General features: G+C 36.7%; 1 protein-coding gene across 11 annotated transcripts in view; it reads right to left on the bottom strand.

The window, feature by feature from the left end:
- EPHA6 (EPH receptor A6) overlaps nt 1-27,713 on the bottom strand; it is a 1,033,311-nt gene that overhangs the window by 177,038 nt on the left and 828,560 nt on the right. For 9 of the 11 annotated variants that reach the window (XM_010800991.4, XM_010800997.4, XM_059887689.1 and 6 more), the window contains one exon: nt 5,501-5,626. The exons of the other annotated variants lie outside the window; for them this stretch is intronic. In XM_010800991.4, the coding sequence (XP_010799293.2) occupies nt 5,501-5,626 (126 nt within the window). The remainder of the gene's footprint in view (nt 1-5,500; nt 5,627-27,713) is intronic. 11 annotated transcript variants of the gene reach the window in all.

The following is a 27,713-nucleotide window of genomic DNA, read 5'->3' as shown; positions in this document are numbered from 1 at the left end:
TTTTTCTAAACTGCAGTTTGATTGTATTTAAAAGATATATACTTTTCCATTGTTGATTTCCCTTGATAAACTGAGTTCATGCCAATTTTTCTTAACTCACTGTATATTCCTTCAAAGCCTGCCATCCAGTCTTATATATTTACATTAATGCCTTTCTGCAGTACTCTATATGCATCAAAATCTGATATTCACTAGATCCTAGAGTCTCTGCCACTTCAACCTTACTTATTTTTCCTGGCTTATTTCTAATATCTAAACTATATGCCTTCTCAATACAATTTTTTTGACAGGATAATAGTGCATGCGATATTTGCCCTGATCCGTATAGGATTTCACATGAAATATGGAAAGGAAAATACTGATAATCATTGCTAACATACTTCAGAGACATTTTAATATTGGCTTGGCACTGTATGTCCTTTGCTATAGAAATGGTCTAGTTGGATCTGTTATTGGTTTATAGAAACTTGAATTGTGAATTCATGTCTTAATAATTACTGTCAGGAGACAGCAGTAAGGATACAAAAAAGTCTGGTTACTTGAGTATAAGGCTCATCCAAACCTCTTTCCAAAGGTAAAAAATAAATGATATTAAATATTACTATTAATCATATACCTAATGATTAACCTTAGATATGCAGATGACACCACCCTCATGGCAGAAAGCAAAGAGGAACTAAAGACCCTCTTGATGAAAGTGAAAGAGGAGAGTGAAAAAGCTGGCTTAAAACTCAACATTCAAAAAACGAAGATCATGGCATCTGGTCCCATCACTTCATGGCAAGTAGATGGGGGAACAATGAAAACAGTGACAGATTTTTTTTTTTTTTTTGCGGGGTGGGGGGGCAGGGGCTCCAAAATCACTGCAGATGGTTACCACAGCCATGAAATTAAAAGACACTTGCTCCTTGGAAGAAAAGCAATGACGAACCTAGACAGCATATTAAAAAGCAGACACATTACTTTACCAACAAAGCTCTGTCTAGTCAAAGGTATTGTTTTCCCAGTAGTCATGCATGGATGTGAGAGTTGGACTATAAAGAAAGCTGAGCACCAAAGACTTGATGCTTTTGAACTGTGGTGTTGAAGATGACTCTTGAGAGTCCCTTGGACAGCAAGGAGATCCAACCAGTCAATCCTAAAGGAGACTAGTCCTGGGAGTTCATTGGAAGGACTGATGCTAAGGCTGAAGCTTCAATACTTTAGCCACCTGATGTGAAGAACTGACTCGCTGGAAAAGACCCTGATGCTGAGGAAGTTTGAAGGCAGGAGGGGAACGGGAGGACAGGATGAGAGGGTTGGATGGCATCACTGACTCAATGGACATTAGTTTGAGCAAGCTCTGGGAGTTGGTGATGGACAGGGAAGCCTGGCATGCTGCAGTCCATGGGGTTGCAAAGAGTCAGACACGAATGAGTGACTGAACTGAACTGATATACCTAATAATTGCAAGTCTGGTGTTTGAGTCCTCATGTGTTCACAGTTGTTTTTTAAACTGACTCAGAGTAAACAGACAGGAAGTCTCACAAAATTGGCAAAGCAAGGTGAAAAAAGCTATTTACCCCGTCATTTACCTTGAACCTAACATATGGCATGCAGTGGAGAAAAACTCAAGTTCAGTTCAGTTCAGTTGAGTCACTCAGTCGTGTTCGACTCTTTGCGACCCCATGAACCGCAGCACTCCAGGCCTCCCTGTCCATCACCAACTCCCAGAGTCCACACAAACCCATGTCCATTGAGTCGGTGATTCTATCCAACCAGGTAAAAATCTCAAAAAAGGTGTTTTATATATAGCATTATATTTAAGCATAGGTAGACAAACTGAGATGGTGTTTCAGGAGAATATCCCCTCAACAATTAAAGAGCTTCCAAACTAACCACAAAGGAAGTATTAGGAAGACCTTCAACATTGATTTTTTTCTTTTAGAATTTATCTATTTCTAAATTCTACATGTAGACTGCTTTCTGTGATTGCTGTTTTCTGGACTTTACTCATAATTAAAAAAGCTTCTTAGTTTAAGGTATATATCTAGGTTTGGCCTAGAATCTAACCTCTATATATACGAATTATTTCATTAATGAAAAATAGCATCAAGTCTTCCACAATGACACTGTTATAAAAGTGTAACATAGAGTTTTTGAGCTAATCATACTCAACCTCAACCTAAGGTATTACCTTCTGAGCATAATGAATATACCTTTATATTTTATAAATAAGTTTTCAAGATACATTGTAATGTTTGGATCTTATGTAAATTTAAGATGTCACATGATGTCAGAGTTATTGCTATAACTCTGGACAGAAAATTGGACCAGTGAATCTTCCAAATATTATTGCATCATCATTATTAGTGAATAATTCTATTTCTCAAAAACTTCATTACTCTGATTTTCTTTGTTTATTGTAAGCATATGAAACCATCAAAAGTGTAAAGGTAGAGTCTGTCATAAGGTGAGTCATCAGTCTAAGACCCTGTGTATAATCAGTACACTATGGCATACAAAATGTTCTGTCTCACTTTCAAATACTGTTTGACTACAGAAATAGATCAAAGGAATAACTAGGTGGAGCAAAGAGACCAACTTTATCATTGTAGATTATACTTGGATGACATATTTCCAAGAAGGACATTAATTCAAGGAGATAGACTTTGAATTTAATAGGGAGGAATACAATGGGGAAGAGTTTGATTAAAAAAAATATAAGTTGACTTATGTCTTTTTATAATTATTTTTCCTTTCTTTCCCCATCCACTTTGTTTGTGTTAGCTCCCCTCCCCACTCTTCCTGCCTTCTCTCCTGGGATTTTCTTACTTCACTGAGTGACTACTATTTGAAAAGCACTGCAATAACATATGAATATATTTGGTATTCAATTTTCAGCCCATCACTTCCTGGTGTTTTTCTCTATTTGAAACTAAGAATAATAACCCTTTACTACAACCCTTCTAGCAATGAGAAAGGTCATATAAACAATTGACAGCCATTCCATAAATACAGATTTCAGACTTGTCTGCTTTCTGGTTCTCATGATTCAGTGATTCTTTTATTATTAGTGTAAAAACATTGCAAAAATATTATTCCTTAATAGAACAGTGTGACATGAATGCAAATAACCTATTTTATACAAGGCATAATCATGTATCTCATTTAAATTTGATTAAGGAAGTAATTGGGAACTAAATTAGTACCATAATTAGAACAGATTTTCTGATTCTTTGAATGACATAGTGAATATCTATGAGACCCTGAAAGTTCTGCGACATATAATCAATTGGTATAAAGAAAATTAATTTCTGCCCAGTAGCCATCAACCTCTGGCCAGCTTTTTAAAAGTACCATGATACAGGTTAAAGGAAGGGGTGCTTTGTGTCCTCAAATGGTGTCTTAAACCCAAAGAGTCACTCAGCTAGTAGGTAGCAAATAAATAGCTTAGTTTTTTCCTTTTTTAACATGAAACAATAAAAACTTCTCATGATCACTGCTTCACCCTTCTTAACACAAAATTATACAGCAAATTCTTGGGAAATAAACTATAGCTGAATGAAAGAGGATAAAAATTACCTTTGAAATCATAGCATGATTACTGAAAAATACCAGAGAGAGTATACAGGGATCACTTATCAAAGTGATATAAGCCAGAAAAAGTCAGGTCAGTTAATTTCACTTTGAGGGAATAGGAACAAGTTTAGATCTATAATTTTTTTTATGAAGCAATTTTGTTATACCTGATTTGTATGTAAGTAATGAAAACTGAACTGTTTTGTCTCCCATGAAGGCTGGAGGCGAATTTGGCTGAAAGCTTAGATGAACAGAGTGCTAGTGTTCTTCTAGATTCCTCTCTGGAAAGTTGTTTTTGTGTATGTGTTATAGAAACACTATCTTGCTTCTATCATTCTCAGTGGCTAAATGACAAGGGTTATCACTTTTACCAGTAATGTTGAATAAGTCAAGTCTCTACTGAAGTTCATATTGTCATTTCTGCCAAACATACCTAAATCCACCAAGATTTGTCATTAAGAGTTAAAGATTAAACTATCAAACTATAAATCATCCATTCATCTCTCCAATTCCAATTGGTGAAATCTTAATAATATGTATGAAAGCTATATTTTTTATATTTGCTGTTAACTCTGAGAGCTCAGTTTATATAGACTTCTATTTCTAATTTTTTGCAACATTACCATCACTACCACCACCACCACCACCACCAACAATAAAATTTCTATGCAACTGATACCACTTTGTTCTAGAGAGAAAAAAAGGGTGGCATCACACTCACGAGAATAAAAATTGCTAATTTTTGTTTCATATAATTTTGGTCCCTACTTTATCCATGGCATTGTTGGCCACTTCAGTAATTATCCAATGATAAAACCAAATGACATGGAAGCATACTATGGTTTGTTACTTTTTGTAGGAAAGAGTAATTGAAAGTAGGCAAGGGTAATTGAAAGGCAAATGAAAAAAGTCAGTGTAATAATTTTAGGCTTTGATGGCATAATTTTGCTAAGAAAAGTAAGAAATTTGCATGATGGGATTTTGTTTCCATTTTATTCCCTAGTTTTTCAAATGCTCTCATTATTTGGCTGGCTGGGTCACCTTGTGAAAATATAGGATCATTACCATAACTTGTAGCATAGTATTATCTATGATACAAAAACCACAAAAATTATGATAAAAATTCAAGGATCAATATCCTAATTCCATTTTTCTAAACACATGTAAAATGGATTTGCATGTTTCATGAAAAAGGGAGGAAGAAAGCTGGATATTTTACAAAATAACAATAATAAGACAATTTATGATTATCATAATACTAAGGATAATGGATAATGGATAAGTATAATACAAAGTGATTTACTAAATTTTGAAATTATATTTTAAAAGATTCAATATCCTATATTTTGTTACTCTTCATTGATAAAATATGGTTTTGGTCAGATTGATATTTCTAGGGAAAAGTGTGCATTAATTTTCTTACTCAGAATTGTCTTTTTGTTAATGTTAAATGTCACATTTGCTACTTTCTCACTTTTTTTCAAATAATTTTTCTTTAGTGAAATGGAACTTTATTTAAATCTCTGTAAACTATAAATGCAGAATTATTTTTCAGTTAATAAAACTGTTTTAAATTCTCTTTTCTAGCCAATTCCAAGTGGTAAAGTGGCTTAAATTCGACCTTGTTTTATTCTTGAGTTACAAATTTGGGACCTGAATCTCTTGTTTTTATTTATGAAAAATCTTCCCTAGAAGAAAGAGGCAGCACTATACTGATCAGATGCTCAGTTTAGAGATCCTTCTTCCACTTTCTTTACATTATTCTTGGAGCATTATGCATCACAAATGTGGTTTCTTCATCTATTAATCAAAAAGCCACTTGCACTTCTGTTCAACAATATATTTCAGAAATATTTATTTCTGTATTGTGGGTCTGTCAATTGTAAGCACAGTTCTACTGCTGTATCTGGTGGCAGAAAACTTCACCTGAAATACCTACCAGCAGGAATCCTGGGGGGCAAAGATCCTCCCCCTGGCGCTGGATGCGGGGCCTGGAGGCTATTTAAAAACCCTGCCCTCAGGAAGCTGGGGCAGAACGTTTCCACCCCAATGGCCGGGAAGGATCCTTTTAAGAGATAAAAATGGACATTAATCAAAAAATCTTCTTTGTGGAAAAGCTGTTGATCATTTAACTGGAACAAAACCTACAATCAACAAAGACATCAAACCTTACAAAGATGTTATGTAATTACAAGGAATGGAATGCATTTTTATTCATAAATTTATGAAATAAACCTAGTTTTTTGAAAAGAAAGTTGGAAAACCCCATGGACGGAGGAGCCTGGTAGGCTGCAGTCCATGGGGTCTCTAAGAGTCGGACATGACTGAACGACTTCACTTTCACTTTTCACTTTCATGCATTGGAAAAGGATATGGCAACCCACTCCAGTGTTCTTGCCTGGAGAATCCCAGGGACGGGAAGCCTGGTGGGCTGCCGTCTGTGGGGTCGCACAGAGTTGGACATGACTGAAGCGACGCAGCATCAGCAGTTACAATCAAAGAGGGTTAGAAGCACCAGAATACTAAGATAAATTTCTAAACCTACATTTGACAAAGGGGATATAAATGTTATTGATGTTGCCTGTTTACAGAATTCAACTCCATATGCGATAGAGATATGCAGAAAATAGCCACAATAGGCCTGAGATGTGTGCTGCACTATGAGGAGTGGTGCCTCACTTCAGGTGTACCAGTGTGAGAGCCTAAAACTAAGAAGACTTTTATACCATACAATAATCACATACATCTTTGAAACAGTGGTAAGAAAAACAACATACACATTTCTTAATTTGCTTCATTCTTATTTTTCTTAATTAGGGACCAGACATAAGAGTTTGCAAAGGTAGAACCACACGCTTTTTCATTTTTAAGAATGCTATTGAGAAAGAAAAAAGAAAAAGTAAACTACTTAGAAGTTTATTCATAAAATAATATAATGAGTCACAGACGAAAAGAATGTCAGAGCTACAAAGGACTTCAGAGATCATCCAGTCAAAAACTCCATGTTTTACAGACCAAGAACTGAGGACTGGGGTGGGAAACTGATATCACACAGCTGGTGGACTCCCAGGACAAAGTCTTTACACTAAAGACTAAAAATAAATAATGAGCCACTTCCTATTTGGAAGATCATGATCTCCTGATTGTGAATTAGAAACCTAGCACTTTGGAATAGTGGCATTACAACTTGGTGTCTCAAGGACCTAAAGGACACTAAAATCATTCAGAAGAAAGTATAATATAAATGCAATATTAGTGCATTGGTAACTGATATGGTACATGTAAGTTTAAATCACAATAATACCCTAAAATCAAGTTACCCTGATGGTTGTAAGAAACACATCTCATTTGAGACCCCTGAAACCCTCATCAGGAACAGCAGTTTTCCTGTGTAGTGACCTGGGATCTCTGCTTCCACAAGTTCAAATTTAGAAAGTGCCATATTTTTGAAAAGGACCTCCCAAGTGGCCCTAGTGGTAAAGAACCTGCCTGACAAAGGCAGAGATGTAAAATATGCATGTTTGATCCCTGGGTCAGGAAGATCCCCTGGAGGAGGAAATGGCAACCCACTCCAGTATTCTTGCCTGGGAAATCCCATGGACAGAGGAACCTGGTGGGCTATAATCCATGGGGTCCCACAGTCAAACATGACTGAAGGGACTTAGTGCACATGCACATATTTTTGAAAAGACTTCACTCTGTTCTTTGATACAAGCTTTACCCCTAAAATAAGTTAAAATTTTGATTTTTCTTTTAACTTTAACTAGGATTAAAGGGATCTGGTATACCACACTCTATATATCTTGCTGCTACGGAGGAAGTTGTTGCTAAAGAAAAAGCAGCATTTCTCAGATCTTTAGAGATTTTTTTTTTTTTTTTTTACAAAAGAACAAAGTTATAATGAAAGCTTTAATGGTTGAGGCCTATAGATTGTGCATTGGATTAAAGAAAGCATAGAGAGAGTGTCATATACTGTGAATAAATTGGTTTTGTTGTGGATTCTATGGAGCTTTAGTAAAATGACCCAGCAGAGCTGGAGTCCCTTAAACATTAAAAGGTGTGGCAAAAGAGAACAAGATGGCAGAGGAGCAGGTGGACATGGAGTACATCTCTCTCCATGGATACATCAGGAATACACCTTCAGACACAGAAGTTCATGCGGAATACCAGTTGAGAGCGGACATGAGTACCTGACCAGTGGAAAATAATATATAGAACCATGCAAATCTTGGTAGGATGAAGGAACTAGGGGGAAAAGCAGGAGTGTTAGTAGGACTGGACCTTCCCTTGGCGGGTGGGGGAACTAAAGCAGAAGTCCGATTCCCACATCCAGGCAATTTTCTGAGTCAGAGGAGAAAACATTTAAGACTGAGAGTGAAACAGCATAAATGGAATGAGAATCAGACAGTCTTGCCACAGCCATACATACCCAGGACAGGGACCCAGGTTCCCTGGAAGGTGCAGCAGCTGGCAGCTGGAGTTCAGGGATTGTGGAATAATCCCAGGGTGAGGGCTGCTGTTGACTGCAGAGAGATGGATTGAGGGGATGTGAGGGAGGACATTGTGGTGGGAAATGCCTGTGGAGGAAAGCCAGGCAACCATAGAAGCAAGGCAATACTGCTGAGTCACACGGAAGGGGTGGAGCCATCACCATAGTCCCTCTCTCCCCACACACCAGCATTGTTGGTTGAACAATAGAGAGGCTGGCCCATCAAACGCCTGCCGCATTGAACCACAGAATAGGACTCCACCCAGGGAGCCCCTTTAAGTGCCTGATGCGCTGATCTAAGAGTAGGACCCCAAACAGGGGGGCCCCCTCTATGTGCCTGACACGCTGAACAACAGAGAAGGATCCCAGCAAGGTAGCCCTCTAAGTGCCTGAGGGCAGAGCTACAGAGAAAGACTGGCCAAAAAGGCCTTCTAATCACCAGTTACAAGAGGCTCAAAAAAAAAAAAAAAAAAAAAAAAGACTCTGATAGGGCCATAACTCCTGCCGCAGAGGCAGTCCAAGTCCCTGTACACTTGCTGCCTCCAGGGTCCCCGCAAGCCAAGCAGCCATGCTGCCTTCATGCTCAACTCTCACTGGGGCAGAGCTGCCACAGACATAAAAAAGTCTTGCATCTATAAGCACAGGGTCACTTCTGTAGTGTCTGACTCTTTGAGAACTTGTAGACTGTGGCCTGCCAGGCTTCTCTGTCAGGGAGGGAGGAGGGTTTTCTAGGCAAGAATACTGGAGCTTTTTGGCCAATACTGGTTGCCATACCCTTCTAAAGCACTATTTCCTCCTGCCCTAGCTGCCAACTCCCTTGAGTACCTGATGCTGCCAGAATCCCTGTGACCCAAGCAGCTGTACTGCCTCCACACCTGGCCTTCAAAGGGGCAAACCCAGGTCCTCCAGGGCAGTCTCAGGAGCAAACCCCAGTGGATGACCCATACGTAGAGGTGGAAATAAAACCACAATTGAAACCCATGGGCAGTGTTAATAAGGAAGAAGACCCAAAATCTTCCCACAGCTGTACAAGATGCAGATTAAATCCACACGATCATCTAGGCAGACTCCGTGTCTGTGGAATATATAAAAAGTCATTGAGAGCTCCCACAAAATAAAATGCACTAGTTTTGATAGCTGTGGACAATGGAGGAAAGAACACACAGAAATAGGACCAGGTTAGAATCTGAGCTGCCCCCACAGCAGGTCCAGAGATCAGTACCGTGTTGGAGGGCATCCAAGGGAGGTGAGGTGGACTGTGACTTCCAGCAAGGGAAAGGACTCTGACAGCAGTGACTCAAGAAAAACATTTATTATTCTTATGTTTTGACTTGTTCTGTAGATTCTTTTGGATTTTTTTTTCTTTTTCTTCCCCTTTTCCCCCCTCTGTTGTAGTTGTTGATTTTACTGGCACTAGGAAATCGAATTAAGCTTTCGAGCTTTTTTGTTTGTTTGTTTCTCAGTCACATTTTTTATTGTTGTTATAAACCTCTGTCTCTGAGTTGGGTTTTTGCAGTTCTATGGAGTTTTCCCTTTTTCTTTTATTTTTAATTTTTAAAACCTACTATGGGGAACACATGTATACCTGTGGCGGATTCATTTTGATATTTGGCAAAACTAATACAATTATGTATTAAAATTAAAAATAAAATAAAATTAGACAAAAAAACCTACTATTATTTTCTCTACATTTATTCCATTGTTTGCTTTTCTTACTATTCTTTTCCCCTTGTAATTAATCTTTAATGTATATAAATCTTCTTCATCTACCTCTATTTAACTTTGCATATCTATTCTTTCTTTTTTTTCCCTTTCCTCCCAACATATTTGTTAGTTTTATTTTCATTGCTTTAATCCCCAATTGGCACCTTGCTTTAATTTCACTTTCCAGTTTGTGCTTTAGTTAGTGTTGTTCTGGTATATACAATTTTTGCTTTTCTTTGTTTACCAGGTCAACCTATTGTACTTTATTTTTGTTGGACTGTTTTTATTTTACTTACGGGTGTATACCTTTTTTTTTTTCTTTTTGTTTCTTCTTCCATTTTCTTTTTTTAATAATTTCTCTTTTTTATAATTTTAATTGTTAATGTTTTAAACCTATTATATTTATTCTACATTTATTCCTTTTTTTGCTTCCTGCTGTTCTTTTCCCCTTGCAGTTAATCTTTAATGTATATAAATCTTCTTCATCTACCTCTATTTAACTTTGCCTATTTATTCTTTCTTTCATTTCTTTCTTTCCTTTCCTCTCAACATATTTGTTAATTTTGTTTTCATTGCTTTATTCCCCACTTGGCACCTTGCTTTAGTTTTGTTTTCCAGTTTGTGATTTAGTTAGTTTTGTTCTTAACTGGTAAATATAATTTTTGATTTCCTTTGTTCACTGGGTCAATCTACGGTATTTTATTTTTGTTGGACTGTTTGACTTTGCTCATGGATGTATATGTATATGTGTATATTCCATTATTTTAATTATTATTTGCCTGATTTTGTAACTACCATTTGTCTGGGGTTCATCTTTGGTTTCTTGTTTTTGGATATTTGTTTTAATCTCACTTAATGCCATAACAAACCACTTGTGGAATCTTCTTTCTTGACCAGTGATCAAGCCTGGAGCCTTTGGAGTGTGAGCACTGACTCCAAGAGCCTAGACTACCAGAGAACTAACCCTAGGGAGTATCAAATAGTGATAACTTACTGTAAGGAAACCACTTCAATATAAGACCTGGCATCACCCAACCACCAGTGGCACCCTGTACAGGATGCCTCATCTAAACAACAAACAAACAAACAAAATATAAACCCAATTATCAGCAGATAGGATTACCACCTCACTCAGCCTTGCCCATCAGAGGAAAAACAAACAAAAACACAGCACAAATCTCACCCTATAGGAAGGTTACACAAACCACTGGGCTAAACTTAGAAAGGCAGAAACCAAAAGGAAGAAAGAATTCAATCTTCTTCAAGGAAAGAATTCAACTTTCCTTGAAACCTGGGAAAAGGAGACTTCAAACACAATAAGTTAAAAAAAATAATGATAAGGCAGAGAAATACTACACAAAGGAAGGAACAAACTAGAAACACAGAAGTCCAGATAAATGAAGAGGAAATAGACAAAATACCTAAAAAAGGATTCAGAATAATGATAGTAAACATGATCAAAACCTTGAAAACAAAATGGAGAAAATGCAAGAATCAATTAACAAAGACCAAGAAGAATTAAAGAATAAACATTCAGAGACAAAACACAATTACTGAAATTAAAAATACTGTAGAGGTAATCAATAGCAGGATATCTACAGCAGAAGAATGAATCAGTGAGCTTGAAGATAAAATGGTGAAAATAATTTCTGAAGAGCAGAATAAAGTAAAAAGAATGAAAAGAACTGATGATAGTCTCAGAGACCTCTGGGACAATATCAAATGCACCAACATTCCATTTATAGGAGTTCCAGAAGAAGAAGGGAAAAAGAAAGGGTATGAGAAATTTTTTGAAGAGATTATAGTTGAAAATAGCTGAAAGGAAATAGTCAATGAAGTCCATGAGGCACAAAGAGTCCCATACAGGATAAACCTAAAGAGTAACATGTCAAGACACATACTAATCAAACTAACAAAGACTAAACACAAGGAAAAAATATTAAAAGCAGCAAGGGAGAAGCAACAAGTAACATACAAGGGAAACCCCATATACTTAACAGCTGATCTTTCAGCAGAAACTCTGCAGGCCAGAAGGGAATGGCAGAATATTTTTAAAGTATTGAAAGGGAAATCTACATTTCCTTTTGAAATGAAAGGGAAAAGGAAAGGGAATATACAACCAAGGTTACAATACTCAGCAAGGATCTCATTCAAAACTGATGGAAAAATAAAAAGCTTTTCAGAGTAGCAAAAGTTAAAAGAATTCAGTACCACTAAATCAGCTTTACAACAAATGTTAAAGGGGCTTATATAGTCAAGAAATGCAAGAGAAGAAAAAAGATATGCAAAATCAACCCCAAACAATTAAGAAAATGGCAGTAGAAACATATATATCAATAATTACATTAAATGTAAATGGATTAAATGCTCCAACTAAAAGACAGAAATTGGCTGAATGGATACAAAAACAATACCCATATATATGCTCTCTACAAGAAACCCACTTCAGACCCAAAGACATTTATAGACTGAAAGTGAGAGGATGGAAAAATATATTCCATACAATTGGGAAGCAATAGAAAGCTGGAGTAGCAGTCCTCATATCAGACAAAATAGACCTTAAAATAAAGAAGATTACAGGAGATAAGGAAGGACACCACATCATGATCAAGGGATCAATCCAAGAGAAGACAACAATTGTAAATATCTATGCACCTAATATAGGAACACCTCAGTACATAAGACAAACACTAACAGACATGAAAGGAGAAATTGACAGTAACACAATAATAGTAGGAGACTTTACACCCTACTCACACCAATGGAGAGGTCATCAAAACAGAAAATTAGTATAAAACACAGTCTTAAATGATACATTAAATAAGACAGATCCCACTGATATCTTCAGGATATTCCATCCAAATGCAGAAGAATACACCTTCTTCTCAAGTGCACATTCTTCAGGATAGACCACATCTTAGGTCACAAATCAAACCTCAGTAAATTTAAGAAAATTGAAATCATATCAAGCATCTTCTCCAACCACAATGCAATAATACTAGATATCAATTACAAGAAAAAAAACTGTAAGAAACACAAACACATAGAGATTACACAATATGTTTCAAAATAACCAACAGGTTACTGAAGAAATCAAAAGGGAAATAAAAAAATTTCTAGAAACTAATGACAATGAACACAGATTCTCAAAACCTATGAGATGCAGCAAAAGCAGTTCTAAGAGGGAAGTTTATAGCAATACAATCCTACCTCAAGAAACAAGAAAAACAGCAAATAGACAACTTAACTTTACACCTAAAGCAACTGGAAAAAGAAGAACAAAAAACCCCCAAAATTAGTAGAAGGAAGGAAACCATAAAGATCCGAGCAGAAATAAATGAAAGAAACAATAGTAAAGATTAATAAAACCGAAAGATGCTTCTTCGAGAAGATAAACAAAATTGACAAATCTTTAGCCAGGTTCATCAAGAAAAAAAGAGAGAAGAATCAAATCAACAAAATTAGAAATGAAAAAGGAGAGGACAACAGACAATGCAGAAATACAAAGGATTATAAGAGAGTATTATGAACAACTATAAGGCAATAAAATGGATAACCTGGAAGAACTGGACAGATTCTTAGAAAAGTTCAATCTTCCAAGACTGAACCAGGAAGAAGTAGAAATCATGAACAACCCAATTACAAGCACTGAAATTGAAGCTGTGATTAAAAAAAAAAAAAAAAAAACTCACAAAAAACAAAAGCCCAGGACCAGATGGCTTCACAGGAGAATTCTATCAAACATTTAGAGAAGAGCTAATGCTTATCCTTCTAAAACTCTTTCAAAAAATTGCAGAAGAATGAACACTTTCAAACTCATTCGATGAGGCCGCCATCACCAAAACCAGACAAAGACAACACACAAAAAGAAAACTACAGGCTGATAACACTGATGAACATAGATGCAAAAATCCTCAACAAAATTTTAGCAAACAGAATTCAGCAACACATCAAAATGCTCACACACTATCATCAGGTTGGGTTTATTTCAGCGATACAAGGATTCTTCAATTTATGAAAATCAATCAAAGTAATACACCATATTAACAAACTGAAATATGAAAACCATATGATAATCTCAATAGATGCAGAAAAAGCCATTTACAAAATTTATCAGCCATTTATGATTTATAATACACTGATGACAGAAATCAAAGATGACATAAACAAATGAAGAGATATTCCATGTTCTTGGGTAGGAAGCATCAATATTGTGAAAATGACTATACAACCAAATGCAGTCTACAAATTCAGTGGGATCCCTATCAAATTACCAACGACATTTTTCACAGAACTAGAACAAAAAATTTCACAATTCATATGGAAACACAAAAGACCCCGAATAGCCAAAGCAGTCTTGAGAAAGAAGAATGGAGCTGGAGGAATCAAGCTTCCTTGTAGTATAATCAAGACTTCAGATTATACTACAAAGCTACAGTCATTAAGACAGTATGGTACTGGCACAAAAGCAGAAATATAGACCAATGAAACAAGATAGAAAGTTCAGAAATAAATCCATGCACCTACAGGTATTTTATTTTTGACAAAGGAGGCAAGAATATACAATGGGGCAAAGACAGCCTTTTCAATAAATGGTGCTGGGAAAACTGGACAGCTACATGCAAAAGAATGAAATGAGAACACTTCCTAACACTGTACACAAAGATAAACTCAAAATGGATTAAAGACCTAGATGTAAGACAAGAAATTATAAAACTCTTAGAGGAAAACATAGGCAGAACACTTGATGACACAAATCAAAGCAAAATCCTCTATGACCCACCTCCTAGAGTAATGGAAATAAAAACAAAAGTAAACAAGTGGGACCTGATTAAACTTAAAAGCTTTTGCACAGCAAAGGAAACCATAAGCAAGGTGAAAAGACAACCCTCAGAATGGGAGAAAATAATAGCAAATAAAATTACTGAAAAAGGATTAATTTCCAAAATATATTTCCAAGCCTCTCATACAACTCAATAACAGGAGAGCAAACAATCCAATCAAAAAGTGGGAAAAAGACCTAAACAGACATTTCTTCAAAGAAGACATACAGATGGCTAACAAACACATGAAAAGATGCTCAACACTGCTCATTATCAGAGAAATGCAAATCAAAACTACAATAAGATATCACCTCACACTGGTCAGAATGGCCATCATAAAAAAATCTACAAATAATAAATCCTGGAGAGGGTGTGGAGAAAAGGGAATGCTTCTGCACTGTTGGTGGGAATGTAAATTGATAACAGCCAGTATGGAAGACGGTATGGAGATTCCTTAAAAAACCAGGAATAAAACCACCATGTGACCCAACAATCCCACTCCTAGTGGGAGGAGACCAAACCCTGAGGAAACCAAAGTGAAAAAGACACGTTTATCTCACTGTTCATTACAGCACTATTTATAATAGCTAGAACATGGACACAATGTAGATGTCCATTGACAGATGAATGTATTGCATAAAGAAGCTGTGGTACATATATACACAATGGAATATTACTCAGCCATAAAAAGGAACACATTTGATTCATTTCCAATGAGGTGGATGAACCTAGAACCTATTATACACAGTGAAGTGAGTCAGAAAGAGAAAGATAAATATATTCTAATGCATATATACAGGATCTAGAAAAATGGTACTGAAGAATTTATTTACAGGGCAGCAGTGGAGAAACAGACATAGAGAATAGACTTATGGACATAGGGAGAGGGGAGGAGAGGGTGAGATGTATGGAAAGAGTAATATGGAAACTTACATTACCGTGTGTAAAATAGATAGCCAATGGGAATTTGCTGTATGGCTCAGGAAACCCAGAGGCTCTGTATCAACCTAGAGGGGTGGGATGGGGAGGGAGATGGGAGGGAGGTTCAAAAGGGAGGGGATATATGTATACCTTTAAAAGACGCTTACTCCTTGGAAGGAAAGTTATGACTAACCTAGATAGCATATTCAAAACAGAGACATTACTTTGCCAACAAAAGTTCGTCTAGTCAAGGCTATGGTTTTTCCTGTGGTCATGTATGGATGTGAGAGTTGGACTGTGAAGAAGGCTGAGCACCGAAAAATTGATGCTTTTGAACTGTGGTGTTGGAGAAGACTCTTGAGAGTCCCTTGGACTGCAAGGAGATCCAACCAGTCCATTCTGAAGGAGATCAGCCCTGGGATTTCTTTGGAAGGACTGATGCTAAAGCTGAAACTCCAGTACTTTGGCCACCTCATGCGAAGAGTTGACTCATTGGAAAAGACTCTGATGCTGGGAGGGATTGGGGGCAGGAGGAGAAGGGGACGACAGAGGATGAGATGGCATCACTGACTCGATGGACATGAGTCTGAGTGAACTCCGGGAGTTGGTGATGGACAGGGAGGCCTGGCGTGCTGCAATTCATGGGGTCGCAAAGAGTCAGTCACGACTGAGCGACTGATCTGATCTGATCTGATAGCTTATTATGTGGAGGTTTGAGAGAAAACTACAAAATTCTGTAAAGCAATTATCCTTCAATGGAAAAAAAAAAAAAAGATGTGGCAAAAATGCTAATGTAAGCCATAAAGTGCTCTGAGGTAACCTTCCACAAACAAATTAATTACTCTTTTGTTATTATATGGGATATTCATCATTGAGAAGAAAGTAAACATGAGCCTGTGTGTGGTATTGCCAAAATAAGGTATTTTCCACATTGCAATGTTTCATCATCATCTGAGAAGACATTTATTAACATAAGGAGCATCACTGAATACCAGGTGGAGATAATTATATCATATATTTATAAAGCTTTCCTATTTAAAGTTACAAAAGAAATGGTGATTTTACAACAGGGGAAATAATTACAAGAAATTCAGATTTTATCATATGCTGTGAAAAATAAAAATGATCCCATTTTATTTGATTATAGATTTATTGAAATCAAGGAACAATAAACCTAGTTCAATAATACTAGATCACTAAAAAAAAAATCACCATGCACAGGAAAGTAAAAAGGACATAAAGGAAACTATCTTAAAGAAAAATCTGAGGAAAAAGAGCGTGTAGAGTGGTGACTCTAAATAATGTTAATCTGCTTCCCATTTAGAGATTTTTATCTGAGTTTTCCTATTTTTATTATCCAACACTATTCAACACTGTTAACTTAGAAAAGATGTCCATTATATTAACTCCTTGAAAGAAACTAAATGCAAGTATTATTTTATTGCTTTGATTACACTGATTGCTACTTTTGTTGTTGTGACAGCCTGCCATCTTTAATAGCAGCTTTCATTTTCCTAAACTTGCTCCATCATTCATAATGGCTTTGTTATGTTTCTTTACTGTGGTTTAAAAGATCTTTCATTTATTGTAGCATCTCTTCAGTAACTGTCATTTTTTAAAATATCTGAGACAATCAAACAGAAAAGCTGGTGCACATGAATACATATTCCATTGAGATATCATATTATGTCACATTATTCACATTATGTGATGACACTGCCTTATAATTTTTCTTCTTAAGATCAGTCATGTCAACAGAGACTGCACAAAACACTACAACTCTATGTTTTCACAGTTCAATCAGTAAAACTAAAGTTATCCTTGTTATAATTCCCTTATCACTTAATCCACAAGAAATTAAGTTCATGAACCTTTTGGAATTTGACATAAAATAATTTTAGTCTGATTCGCTCTATTTCATAAGTTGCTGACTCTCTCTTTTTTTTAGATCAATGGTGGAATTTATTAATAAATTACATTGCAGCTCAGTAATAAAAATATCTACTATCTGTACCAGGAGAAATATAAATTTCTATAAGTATTCTGATTCTACTCACTTTCAGCAGACTATTTGTTAATATAAATTAGATTTTTATGTGATGAGAGTATTTCTCTTGCCATTGCAAGTTTGAAATGTAAAATGTAAAATGAAAAGCATCCTTTCACACATCCTTTTTTTTTAACTTATTTTTTTATTGAAGGATAATTGCTTTACAGAATTTTGTTGTTTTCTGTCAAACTTCAACCTGAATCAGCCATAGGTATACATATATCCCTTTCCTTTTGAACTCCCCTCCCATCTTTCTCCCCATCCCACCCCTCTAGGTTGATACAGAGCCTCTGTTTGAGTTTCTTAGCCGTACAGCAAATTCCTGTTGGCTATCTGTTTTACATATGGTAATGTTAAGCTTCCATGTTACTCTTCACATACATCTCACCCTATCTCCTGCCCTCTCTCCATGTCCACAATTCTGTTCTCTATGTCTGTTTCTCACATATGCTTTTCTAAATCTCACATTCTTGAGTTTCCAGTTTGTTAGTGATCTTGAATTGGTGGGTTAAAAAGAGATTAACATGTGAGATTAGCATTATATTGTCTGTAATATAGAGTTAACAGATAACTGGGTGTTCTGTAGTTTTATTTGTTTAATCTGGTAACCCTAATCTGATTTCAAACACGTACGGATATCGGATAACTAAGAGACACTTAACTACTGGTGTAAGGTAAATGAACATAAGTCACTGGCTGCAGGGGTTGGTAATTTATCTTTCATTAGTTCAGCAGTTCTCTGTGCATTTAGGGAGCCTTGCAAATTATGACTGGGGAAAGACATTACTTGTCTTTAGTGTGTGTGGGGGGGGGTGGGGGGAGGGGTGGTCAGGATGCATGTTTAAGGCATTACAGTAAGTGGAATACTCCTTGACTAATGGGAATTATCTCTCAAAATGCTGGTGGCACCCACTGAAAAACAAGGTCTGAGAATAAAGAATCCTAAAAAAAAAAAAAAATGGTTGCTAATGAATAGGTCATATAATGTGGTCAAGAAACAGTGTGAAGAAGTTAAATCAGTTTATATTCTGACATTTGGCTTGATCAATTAATGGACTGATCAGATCATCTGAGAGTAATCTGGCCTGTAGAGTAAGCGGCTTTCAAAGAATCATAATAAAATATATTTAGCACAAACTCAATGAAACAAATCCCATTTTAATTTGATATAACAGCAATCTCTCTGAAATAACTTTATGTTAGAAATTAGATATCATTAAGAATTTATGTAAAAGATAACAAACTATGACCTTAAACTTTCTGTATTTCAATCTCATTTATGAAATGAAAATAACTCGACCTAATGGGACTGTTTGTAGGTTTAAATGAGAGTAAATTACCATAAGCATAAGACAACATTATTAGAAAGCCCTAATATTTCTAAAATTATATATATATATATTAAATTAGAGGATAATTACTTTACAATACAGTGATAGTTTTTGCCAAACATCAACATGAATAGGCATTAGGTATACCTCCCTCCCTGTCCCATCCATCTAGTTTGTCACAGAGCACTGGATTTGGGTTCCCTGCTGTCATACTTCAAACTACCACTGGGTATCTATTTAACTGGAAAAGACTCTGATGCTGGGAGGGATTGGGGGCAGGAGGAGAAGGGGACGACAGAGGATGAGATGGTTGGATGGCATCACTGACTCGATGGAAGTGAGTCTCAGTGAAGTCCGGGAGTTGGTGATGGACAGGGAGGCCTGGTGTGCTGTGATTCATGGGGTCGCAAAGAGTCGGACACGACTGAGTGACTGATCTGAATGTATATGTTTTAATGTTATTCTCTCATATTATCCCACCTTCTCCTTACCCCCACTGAGTCCAAAATGTCTGTGTCTCCTTTGCTGCCCTGCAAGTATGATCATCAATACTATCTTTCTAGATTCCATATATATGTGTTAATATATGATATTTGTCTTTCTCTTTCTGACTTACTTCACTCCATATAATCAGCTCTAGGTTCATCCACCTCATTAGAACTGACCCAAATGTATTCCTTTTTATAGCTGAGTAATATTCCAATGTGTATATGTACCACAATTTTCCCACCCATTCATCTGTTGATGGATATATAAGTTGCTTCTGTGTGTCCTTGGTTCAGTTCAGTTCAGTCGCTCAGTCGTGTCTGACTCTTGCAACCCCATGAATTGCAGCACGCCAGGCCTCCCTGTCAATCACCAACTCCCGGAGTTCACCGAGACTCACATCCATCGAGTCAGTGATGCCATCCAGCCATCTCATCCTCTGTCGTCCCCTTCTCCTCCTGCCCACAATCCCTCCCAGCATCAGAGCCTTTTCCAATGAGTCAACTCTTTGCATGAGGTGGCCAAAGTACTGGAGTTTCAGCTTCAGCATCATTTCCTCCAAAGAAATCCCAGGGCTGATTGCCTTCAGAATGGACTGGTTGGATCTCCTTGCAGTCCAAGGGACTCTCAAGAATCCTCCAATACCACAGTTCAAAAGCATCAATTCTTTGGCACTCAGCCTTCTTCACAGTCCAACTCTCACATCCATACATGACCACAGGAAAAACCATAGCCTTGACTAGATGGACCTTTTTTGGCAAAGTAATGTCTCTGCTTTTGAATATGCTATCTAGGTTGGTCATAACTTTCCTTCCAAGGATTAAGCGTCTTTTAATTTTATGGCTGCAGTCACCATCTGCAGTGATTTTGGAGCCCAAAAAAATAAAGTCTGACACTGTTTCCACTGTTTTCCCATCTATTTCCCATGAAGTGATGGGACCGGATGCCATGATATTAGTTTTCTGAATGTTGAGCTTTAAGCCAACTTTTTCACTCTCTTCTTTCACTTTCATCAAGATGCTTTTCAGTCCCTCTTCACTTTCTGCCATAAGGGTGGTGTTATCTGCATATCTGAGGTTATTGATATTTCTCTCGGCAATCTTGATTCCAGCTTGTGTTTCTTCCAGTCCAGTGTTTCTCATGATGTACTCTGCATATAAGTTAAATAACAGGGTGACAATATACAGCCTTGATGTACTCCTTTTCCTATTTGGAACCAGTCTGTTGTTCCATGTCCAGTTCTAACTGTTGCTTCCTGACCTGCATACAAATTTCCCAAGAGGCAGATCAGGTGGTCTGGTATTCCCATCTCTTGAAGAATTTTCCACAGTTTATTGTGATCCACACAGTCAAAGGCTTTGGCATAGTCAAGAAAGCAGAAATAGATGTTTTTCTGGAACTCTCTTGCTTTTTCCATGATCCAGTGGATGTTGGCAATTTGATCTCTGGTTCCTCTGCCTTTTCTAAAACCAGCTTGAACATCTGAAATTTCATGGTTCATGTGTTGCTGAAGCCTGGCTTGGAGAATTTTGAGCATTACTTTACTAGCATGTGAGATGAGTGCAATTGTGCGGTAGTTTGAGCATTCTTTGGCATTGCCTTTCTTTGGGATTAGAATGAAAACTGACCTTTTCCAGTCCTGTGGCCACTGCTGAGTTTTCCAAATTTGCTGGCATATTGAGTGCAGCACTTTCACAGCATCATCTTTCAGGATTTGAAATAGCTCAACTGGAATTCCATCACCTCCACTACCTTTGTTCATAGTGATGCTTTCTAAGGCCCACTTGACTTCACATTCCAGGATGTCTGGCTCTAGGTGAGTGATCACACCATCGTGATTATCTGGGTTGTGAAGAACTTTTTTGTACAGTTCTTCTGTGTATTCTTGACACCTCTTTTTAATATCTTTTGCTTCTGTTAGGTCCCTACCATTTCTGTCCTTTATCGAGCCCATCTTTGTGTGAAATGTTCCCTTGGTATCTCTAATTTTCTTGAAGAGACCTCTAGTCTTTCCCATTCTGTTGTTTTCCTCTATTTCTTTGCATTGATAGCTGAAGAAGGCTTTCTTATCTCTTCTTGCTATTTGGAACTCTGCATTCAGATGTTTATATCTTTCCTTTTCTCCTTTGCTTTTCGCTTCTCTTCTTTTCACAGCTATTTGTAAGGCCTCCCCAGACAGCCATTTTGCTTTTTTGCATTTCTTTTCCATGGGGATGGTCTTGATCCCTGTCTCCTGTACAATGTCATGAACCTCATTCCATAGTTCATCAGGCACTCTATCTATCAGATCTAGGCCCTTAAATCTATTTCTCACTTCCACTGTATAAGCATAAGGGATTTGATTTAGGTCATACCTGAATGGTCTAGTGGTTTTCCCTACTTTCTTCAATTTAAGTCTGAATTTGGCAATAAGGAGTTCATGATCTGAGCCACAGTCAGCTCCTGGTCTTGTTTTTGCTGACTGTATAGAGCTTCTCCATCTTTGGCTGCAAAGAATATAATCAATCTGATTTCGGTGTTGACCATCTGGTGATGTCCATGTGTAGAGCTTTCTCTTGTGTTGTTGGAAGAGTGTGTTTGTTATGACCAGTGCATTCTCTTGGCAAAACTCTATTAGTCTTTGCCCTGCTTCATTCCGTATTCCAAGGCCAAATTTGCCTGTTACTCCAGGTGTTTCTTGACTTCCTACTTTTGTATTCCAGTCCCCTGTAAGGAAAAGGACATCTTTTTTGGGCGTTAGTTCTAAAAGGGTTGTAGGTCTTCATAGAACCGTTCAACTTCAGCTTCTTCAGCGTTACTGTTTGGGGCATAGACTTGGATTACTGTGATATCAAATGGTTTGCCTTGGAAATGAACAGAGATCATTCTGTCATTTTTGAGACTGCATCCAAGTACTGCATTTCGGACTCTTTTGTTGACCATGATGGCTACTCCAGTTCTTCTGAGGGATTCCTGCCCGCAGTAGTAGATATAATGGTCATCTGAGTTAAATTCACCCATTCCAGTCCATTTTAGTTCGCTGATTCCTAGAATGTTACATTCACTCTTGCTATCTCTTGTTTGACCACTTCCAATTTGCCTTGATTCATTGACCTGACATTCCAGGTTCCTATGCAATATTGCTCTTTACAGCATCGGACCTTGCTTCTATCACCAGTCACATCCACAGCTGGGTATTCTTGTGTCCTAGTTATTGTAAATAGTTGCTGCAATGAACATTGGGGTATATGTGTATTTTTTACTTCTGTTTTCCTCAGGGTATTTGACCAGTAGTGGGATTGCTGGGTTGTATGGCAGGTTTATTCCCAGTTTTTTAAGGAATCTCCATACCATTTTCCATAGTGGGTGAATCAATTTGCATTCCCACCAACAGTGTAAGAGGGTTCTCTTTTCTTCACACCCTCTCTAGCATTTATTGTTTGTAGAATTTTTTAATGATGGCCATTCTGACTTGTGTGAGATGATATCTCACTGTATTTTTGATTTGCATTTCTCTAATAATGAGCAATGTTGAGCATCTTTTATTGTTCATTAACCATCTGTTTTTTTTTTTATTTTTGGAGAAATGTTTAGGTCTTCTGCCCACTTTTTGATTGGGTTGTTTATTTTTTTCTGATATTGAGCTGCATGAGCTACTTGTATATTTTGGAGATTAATTCCTCATCAGTTATTTAGTTTGCCATCATTTTCTCCCATTCTGAGGGTTGTCTTTTCACCCTGTTTATAGTTTCCTTCATTGTGCAAAAGCTTTTAAGTTTAATTAGGTTCCACTTGTTTATTTTGTCTTTATTTCCATTATCCAAGGAGATGGGTCATAGAGGATCTTGCTGTGGTTTATGTCAGAGATAAAACAAACTGCCTATGTTTTCCTCTGAGAGTTCTATAGTTTCTGGCCTTACAGTTAGGTCTTTAATCCATTTTGAGTTTATTTTTGTGTATGGTGTGGAGTTGTTCTAATTTCATTTTTTTACACATAGTTGACCAGTCTTCCCAGCACCACTTGTTGAAGAGACTGTCTTTTCTCCATTGTATATTTTTGCTTCCTTTGTCAAAGATAATGTGCCCATAGGTGTGTGGATTTATCTCTGGGTTTTCTATCTTGTTGCATTGACCTATATTTCTGTTTTTGTGCCAGTACCATACTATCTTGATGACTGTAGCTTTGTAGTATAACCTGAAGTTGGGTAGGTTGATTCTTCCAGTTCCATCCTTCTTTCTCAAGACTGCTTTGGCTAATCAGGGTCTTTTGTGTTTCCATACAAATTGTGAAATTATTTGTTCTAGCTCTGTGAAAAATACTGTTGGTAGTTTGATAGGGATTGCATTAAATCTACATATAACTTTGGGTAGTATATCATTTTCACCACATTGATTATTCCAATGCAAGAACATGGTATATCTTTCCATCTGTTTGTGTCATCTTTGATTTCATCAGAGTCTTATAGTCTTTCTGCATACAGGTCTTTTGTCTCTTTAAGTAAATTTTTTACTAAGTAGTTTATTCTTCTTGTTCCAATGGTGAATGGGATTGTTTCCTTAATTCCTCTTTCTGATTTTTTATTGTTAGTGTATAGGAATACAAAGTACTTCTGTATATTAATTTAATATTCTGTGGCTTTACCATATTAATTTATTGGCTCTAGTAATTTTCTAGTGGCATCTTTAGGGTTTTCTATGTGGAGAATCATGTCATCTGCAAACAGAGACAGTTTTACTTCTTCTTTTCCAGTATGGATTCCTTTTTTTTTTTTTTTTTCTTCTCTGATTGCTTTGGCTAGGGCTTCCAAAATGATGTTGAATAATAGTGGTGGGAGTGGGCACCCTTGTCTTATTTCTGAGTTTAGAGGAAATACCTTTAGTTTTTACCACTGAGGATAATGTTTGGTGTGAGTTTGTCATATATGGCTTTTATTATGCTATGTTCCTGTTATGCCTACTTTCTGGAGAATTATTATCATAAATGGCTGCTGAGTTTTATACAACCCTAATGTTTTAAGAAATAGATGTCTTTAGAAAAAAAAAAAGAAATAGATGTCTTTAGATGATAAACAACTTAAAATCAGACTTGAATTGATAAAGTATGTTCTATTAATATAAAATGAATATTATTTCAAAATATTTTAACTTCATTCCTTTAAAAATATTCTGTCAGTGGTTTATAGTAAACATAAGGATATAATAAATACAATAAAACAATAGATATACATGAGATAAACAAATTCGTATTCATATAGTTGAGATTTGGGGTTCAAAATGTTTCCTGATACAGGCAAGACTAAAAATTTGGAGAGCTAAGAATTGAGTATGTATCTATTTATAGCAGAGATTCTTTCTTCAACTTTAGGTGTCCAGTATAGAGTTCTATAACTGAGACATAGTAGCCTTTCCATAACTGTGTGTTTTAGGTTAATGATGGTACTTCTGAGCTACAGTATGAATAATTTCAAAGTTCAATGACAACAAAGTCTGTTAAAACAAATGCTATGTCCAGGATTGTTTTTCTTGAGAAATGCCCACTTCTGAACTTTCAAAGATTCTCTGCCTCTCTCCCTGTCTGTTTGCTATCTATCTATGTATTTGTTACCTAATTTCAGTTGTCCCTTCCTTGTCTGATTGTTTGTGTTTCCCTCCACCCCTTGTGTATCTCATGTATGTGCCTCTTCTTCTGTTACAGTAATTTACAGCATTACTCATATACTGTTTCCCTGAGAGATGTAAAAGAAAATCACAAGATCATTAGGTTTGTTTGAGCACATGCTTTCTAGTTTGCTGTAATGGTGGAAGAAGATCAATACTCTTAACAGTTACAAAACCAGTGAGGAAGACCAGCAACAGTAAGAAGAGCCATTTTCATGTAAAGCATTGGAAGAATGTCTCTCTTACTTCACTGAGATTTTACTTTGGGTCTCTTTCATAACAGCATGCAGTTAAGAAAAAACTAAGCTGCTCTGTCTCATTTGGTACAGAAAATATTCCTCCCTTATTATAATGCTTGAGATGAGCCAGCTGGGAGCCTAGCTTGGTCTCTTCTAAGCTGATCAGAAGATACACAGGGGAGGATTTCAGTAAATGCAAGTTGAATAAGTGGATACGTAAATGATGAATGAAAAGTGACAAATTGCTCCGTAGGCAAATATCTTGCTAAGATCTAAGGAAATATTCTGCCTGCTCACTTGCTTCCTAGGCCAATGGCAACTTTCTAATGACTAGCCAAGAGCTATTTTTAATTAGGCTTAGAATGTGGAAGAGAATCATTCTGTTCATGAATAACTTATTCACTCATTCTTTTATCCATTTATGGACTTATTCATTTATTCAGTAAATATTTATTGAAGCATCTCTTTTTTAGCTGGCACTATGACACATTTCTAGTACAAGAAGAGGAAATCAAATAATTGTTGATATGACATGATTATTTTTCAGGAAATGATTCTATCTAAGCTAAGCCAAAGATGCAATTACAAATTTTTGCCCATTTCCTAAATTCTTATAAATGGAAATATGTCTATAATTAAATTAATATTTTCCTTTTAGCATAGCTAATCTACATGCAGATTCTTTGGTACCAAACACAACTAAAGAGCATGCAATCATTACTGCTTTGTTTTGGCTTCTTTTCTTACCCTTCAGATCATTGCTATATGAGTTTTAAAGATTTTTTCGTCCTATGGTTCTATAGGTCACAATAAAATTATTGAAGCAAAAAGAGCAGTTTCATGGCTAGATTTTTATGAGTTAATCTTCAGTGTTCTTAAAAAGAAATTTTCAGTTTTCACCTTTTTAAACTTTCAAGATATGTATGATAAAATTGTTGCTGTAAATTATTTTGCAAGACTATAGCATTAACAAGGAGAATTAAAATATTTTCAAGCTCATTGAGAACATTTATTGAAAATACATTTTAATTAATATTTAATACAGAGGTTCTTTGACTTTTTAAAAACAAATACTTAAAAGATACCTAGTTTCTTAATATGGAAAATTAACTTGGAGTAGAACTTCTCTAAACTTCCTTTAAGCTTAAAAGTCTTTTACCTAATTTTTATTCCATTGCTACATTAAATTAATATTACATTTTCCCCAAATATGGGTTACATCCAGTGGTCTTACCTATATTTATATTTAGTAGGGCCTAAATCTTAATTTGGAGAAGGCAATGGCACCCCACTCCAGTACTTCTGCCTGGAGAGTCCCATGGACAGAGGAGCCTGGTAGGCTGCAGTCCATGGGGTCGCTCACAGTTGGACAGGACTGAGCGGCTTCGCTTTCACTTTTCACTTTCATGCATTGGAGAAGGAAATGGCAACCCACTCCAGTGTTCTTGCCTGGAGAATCCTGGGGACGGTGGAGCCTGGTGGGCTGCCGTCTATGGGGTTGCACAGAGTTGGACACGGCTGGGGCGACTTAGCAGCAGCAGCGGCAGCAGAATCTTAATTACCAAAAAAGTGTCTCACTAAATATACAATCTGCCAATACATCCATCAGGTTTAATAGTGAAAATGCCTATTCTTGAGGCCAAGCAGAACTTTGACTCAACCATTCACCATAAGTAACTAACTCTGAAACTTAGTCTCTTCATTTGAAAATGGAGCTAATAGTAAATATCACTTATATTGGTTTATTGTGGATCATTTAGGAAGTGCCTATTAGTGGCCAATGGTAAGTGATAAATGAGGGACAAATATTTCTTCTATTTAATCGCTTAAACTTGACCTACAATCTCATGTCTCCATACCTTAATGGTATTTCCCTCTCCTGGAAGGCCTTCTGGCCCCTTTGGAAACATGCCTTACATACCTGGTAAGATCTCACTATTCCTTCTTCAGTACCCCTGCATGATGTTAGCTACTATAATAAAGGTAGAATGCTATCATAGGGACAGTATTTATTTGTTTACAGTGTTATGATACCAAAATCAAATGCCTTTAGGGACCAGTCAAGTTCAACATATAAGTATATCGACAAAGGCACTGAGTCCAGCTGTAGGGTGAAAGTTCTGGCTAAGGACAATGAATTCAAATGTTTTAAAGAATGCTGTAGAAATCAAATAAAACACACCTCCAGGCTGGCTTCAGCCTGTGAGCTGCCTGCTGGTGAGTGGATGATATGTTTGTCTTCTCACCAGGTTGTGATTCCCTCAGAATATGGATGAGTCAAGCATTCTCTCCTATATGTCCATTCCCAGAGTTTGTGCATGGCAGGAGCCCAATGTAATAGTTATTGAATAGAATTAAAATCATCTTAGACAAAGAGCTCAAAGCTTGAATTTATCTGGATGAATATAGAATTGGATTGATGTCAGAGCTTTTAAAACCATGCTGGGAAAGATTGAAGGCAAAAGGAGAAGA

Source organism: Bos taurus, chromosome 1, assembly GCF_002263795.3.
Source record: "Bos taurus isolate L1 Dominette 01449 registration number 42190680 breed Hereford chromosome 1, ARS-UCD2.0, whole genome shotgun sequence".
NCBI classification, from domain to species: Eukaryota; Metazoa; Chordata; class Mammalia; order Artiodactyla; family Bovidae; genus Bos; species Bos taurus.
This window is presented reverse-complemented; position numbering and strand designations above follow the sequence as displayed.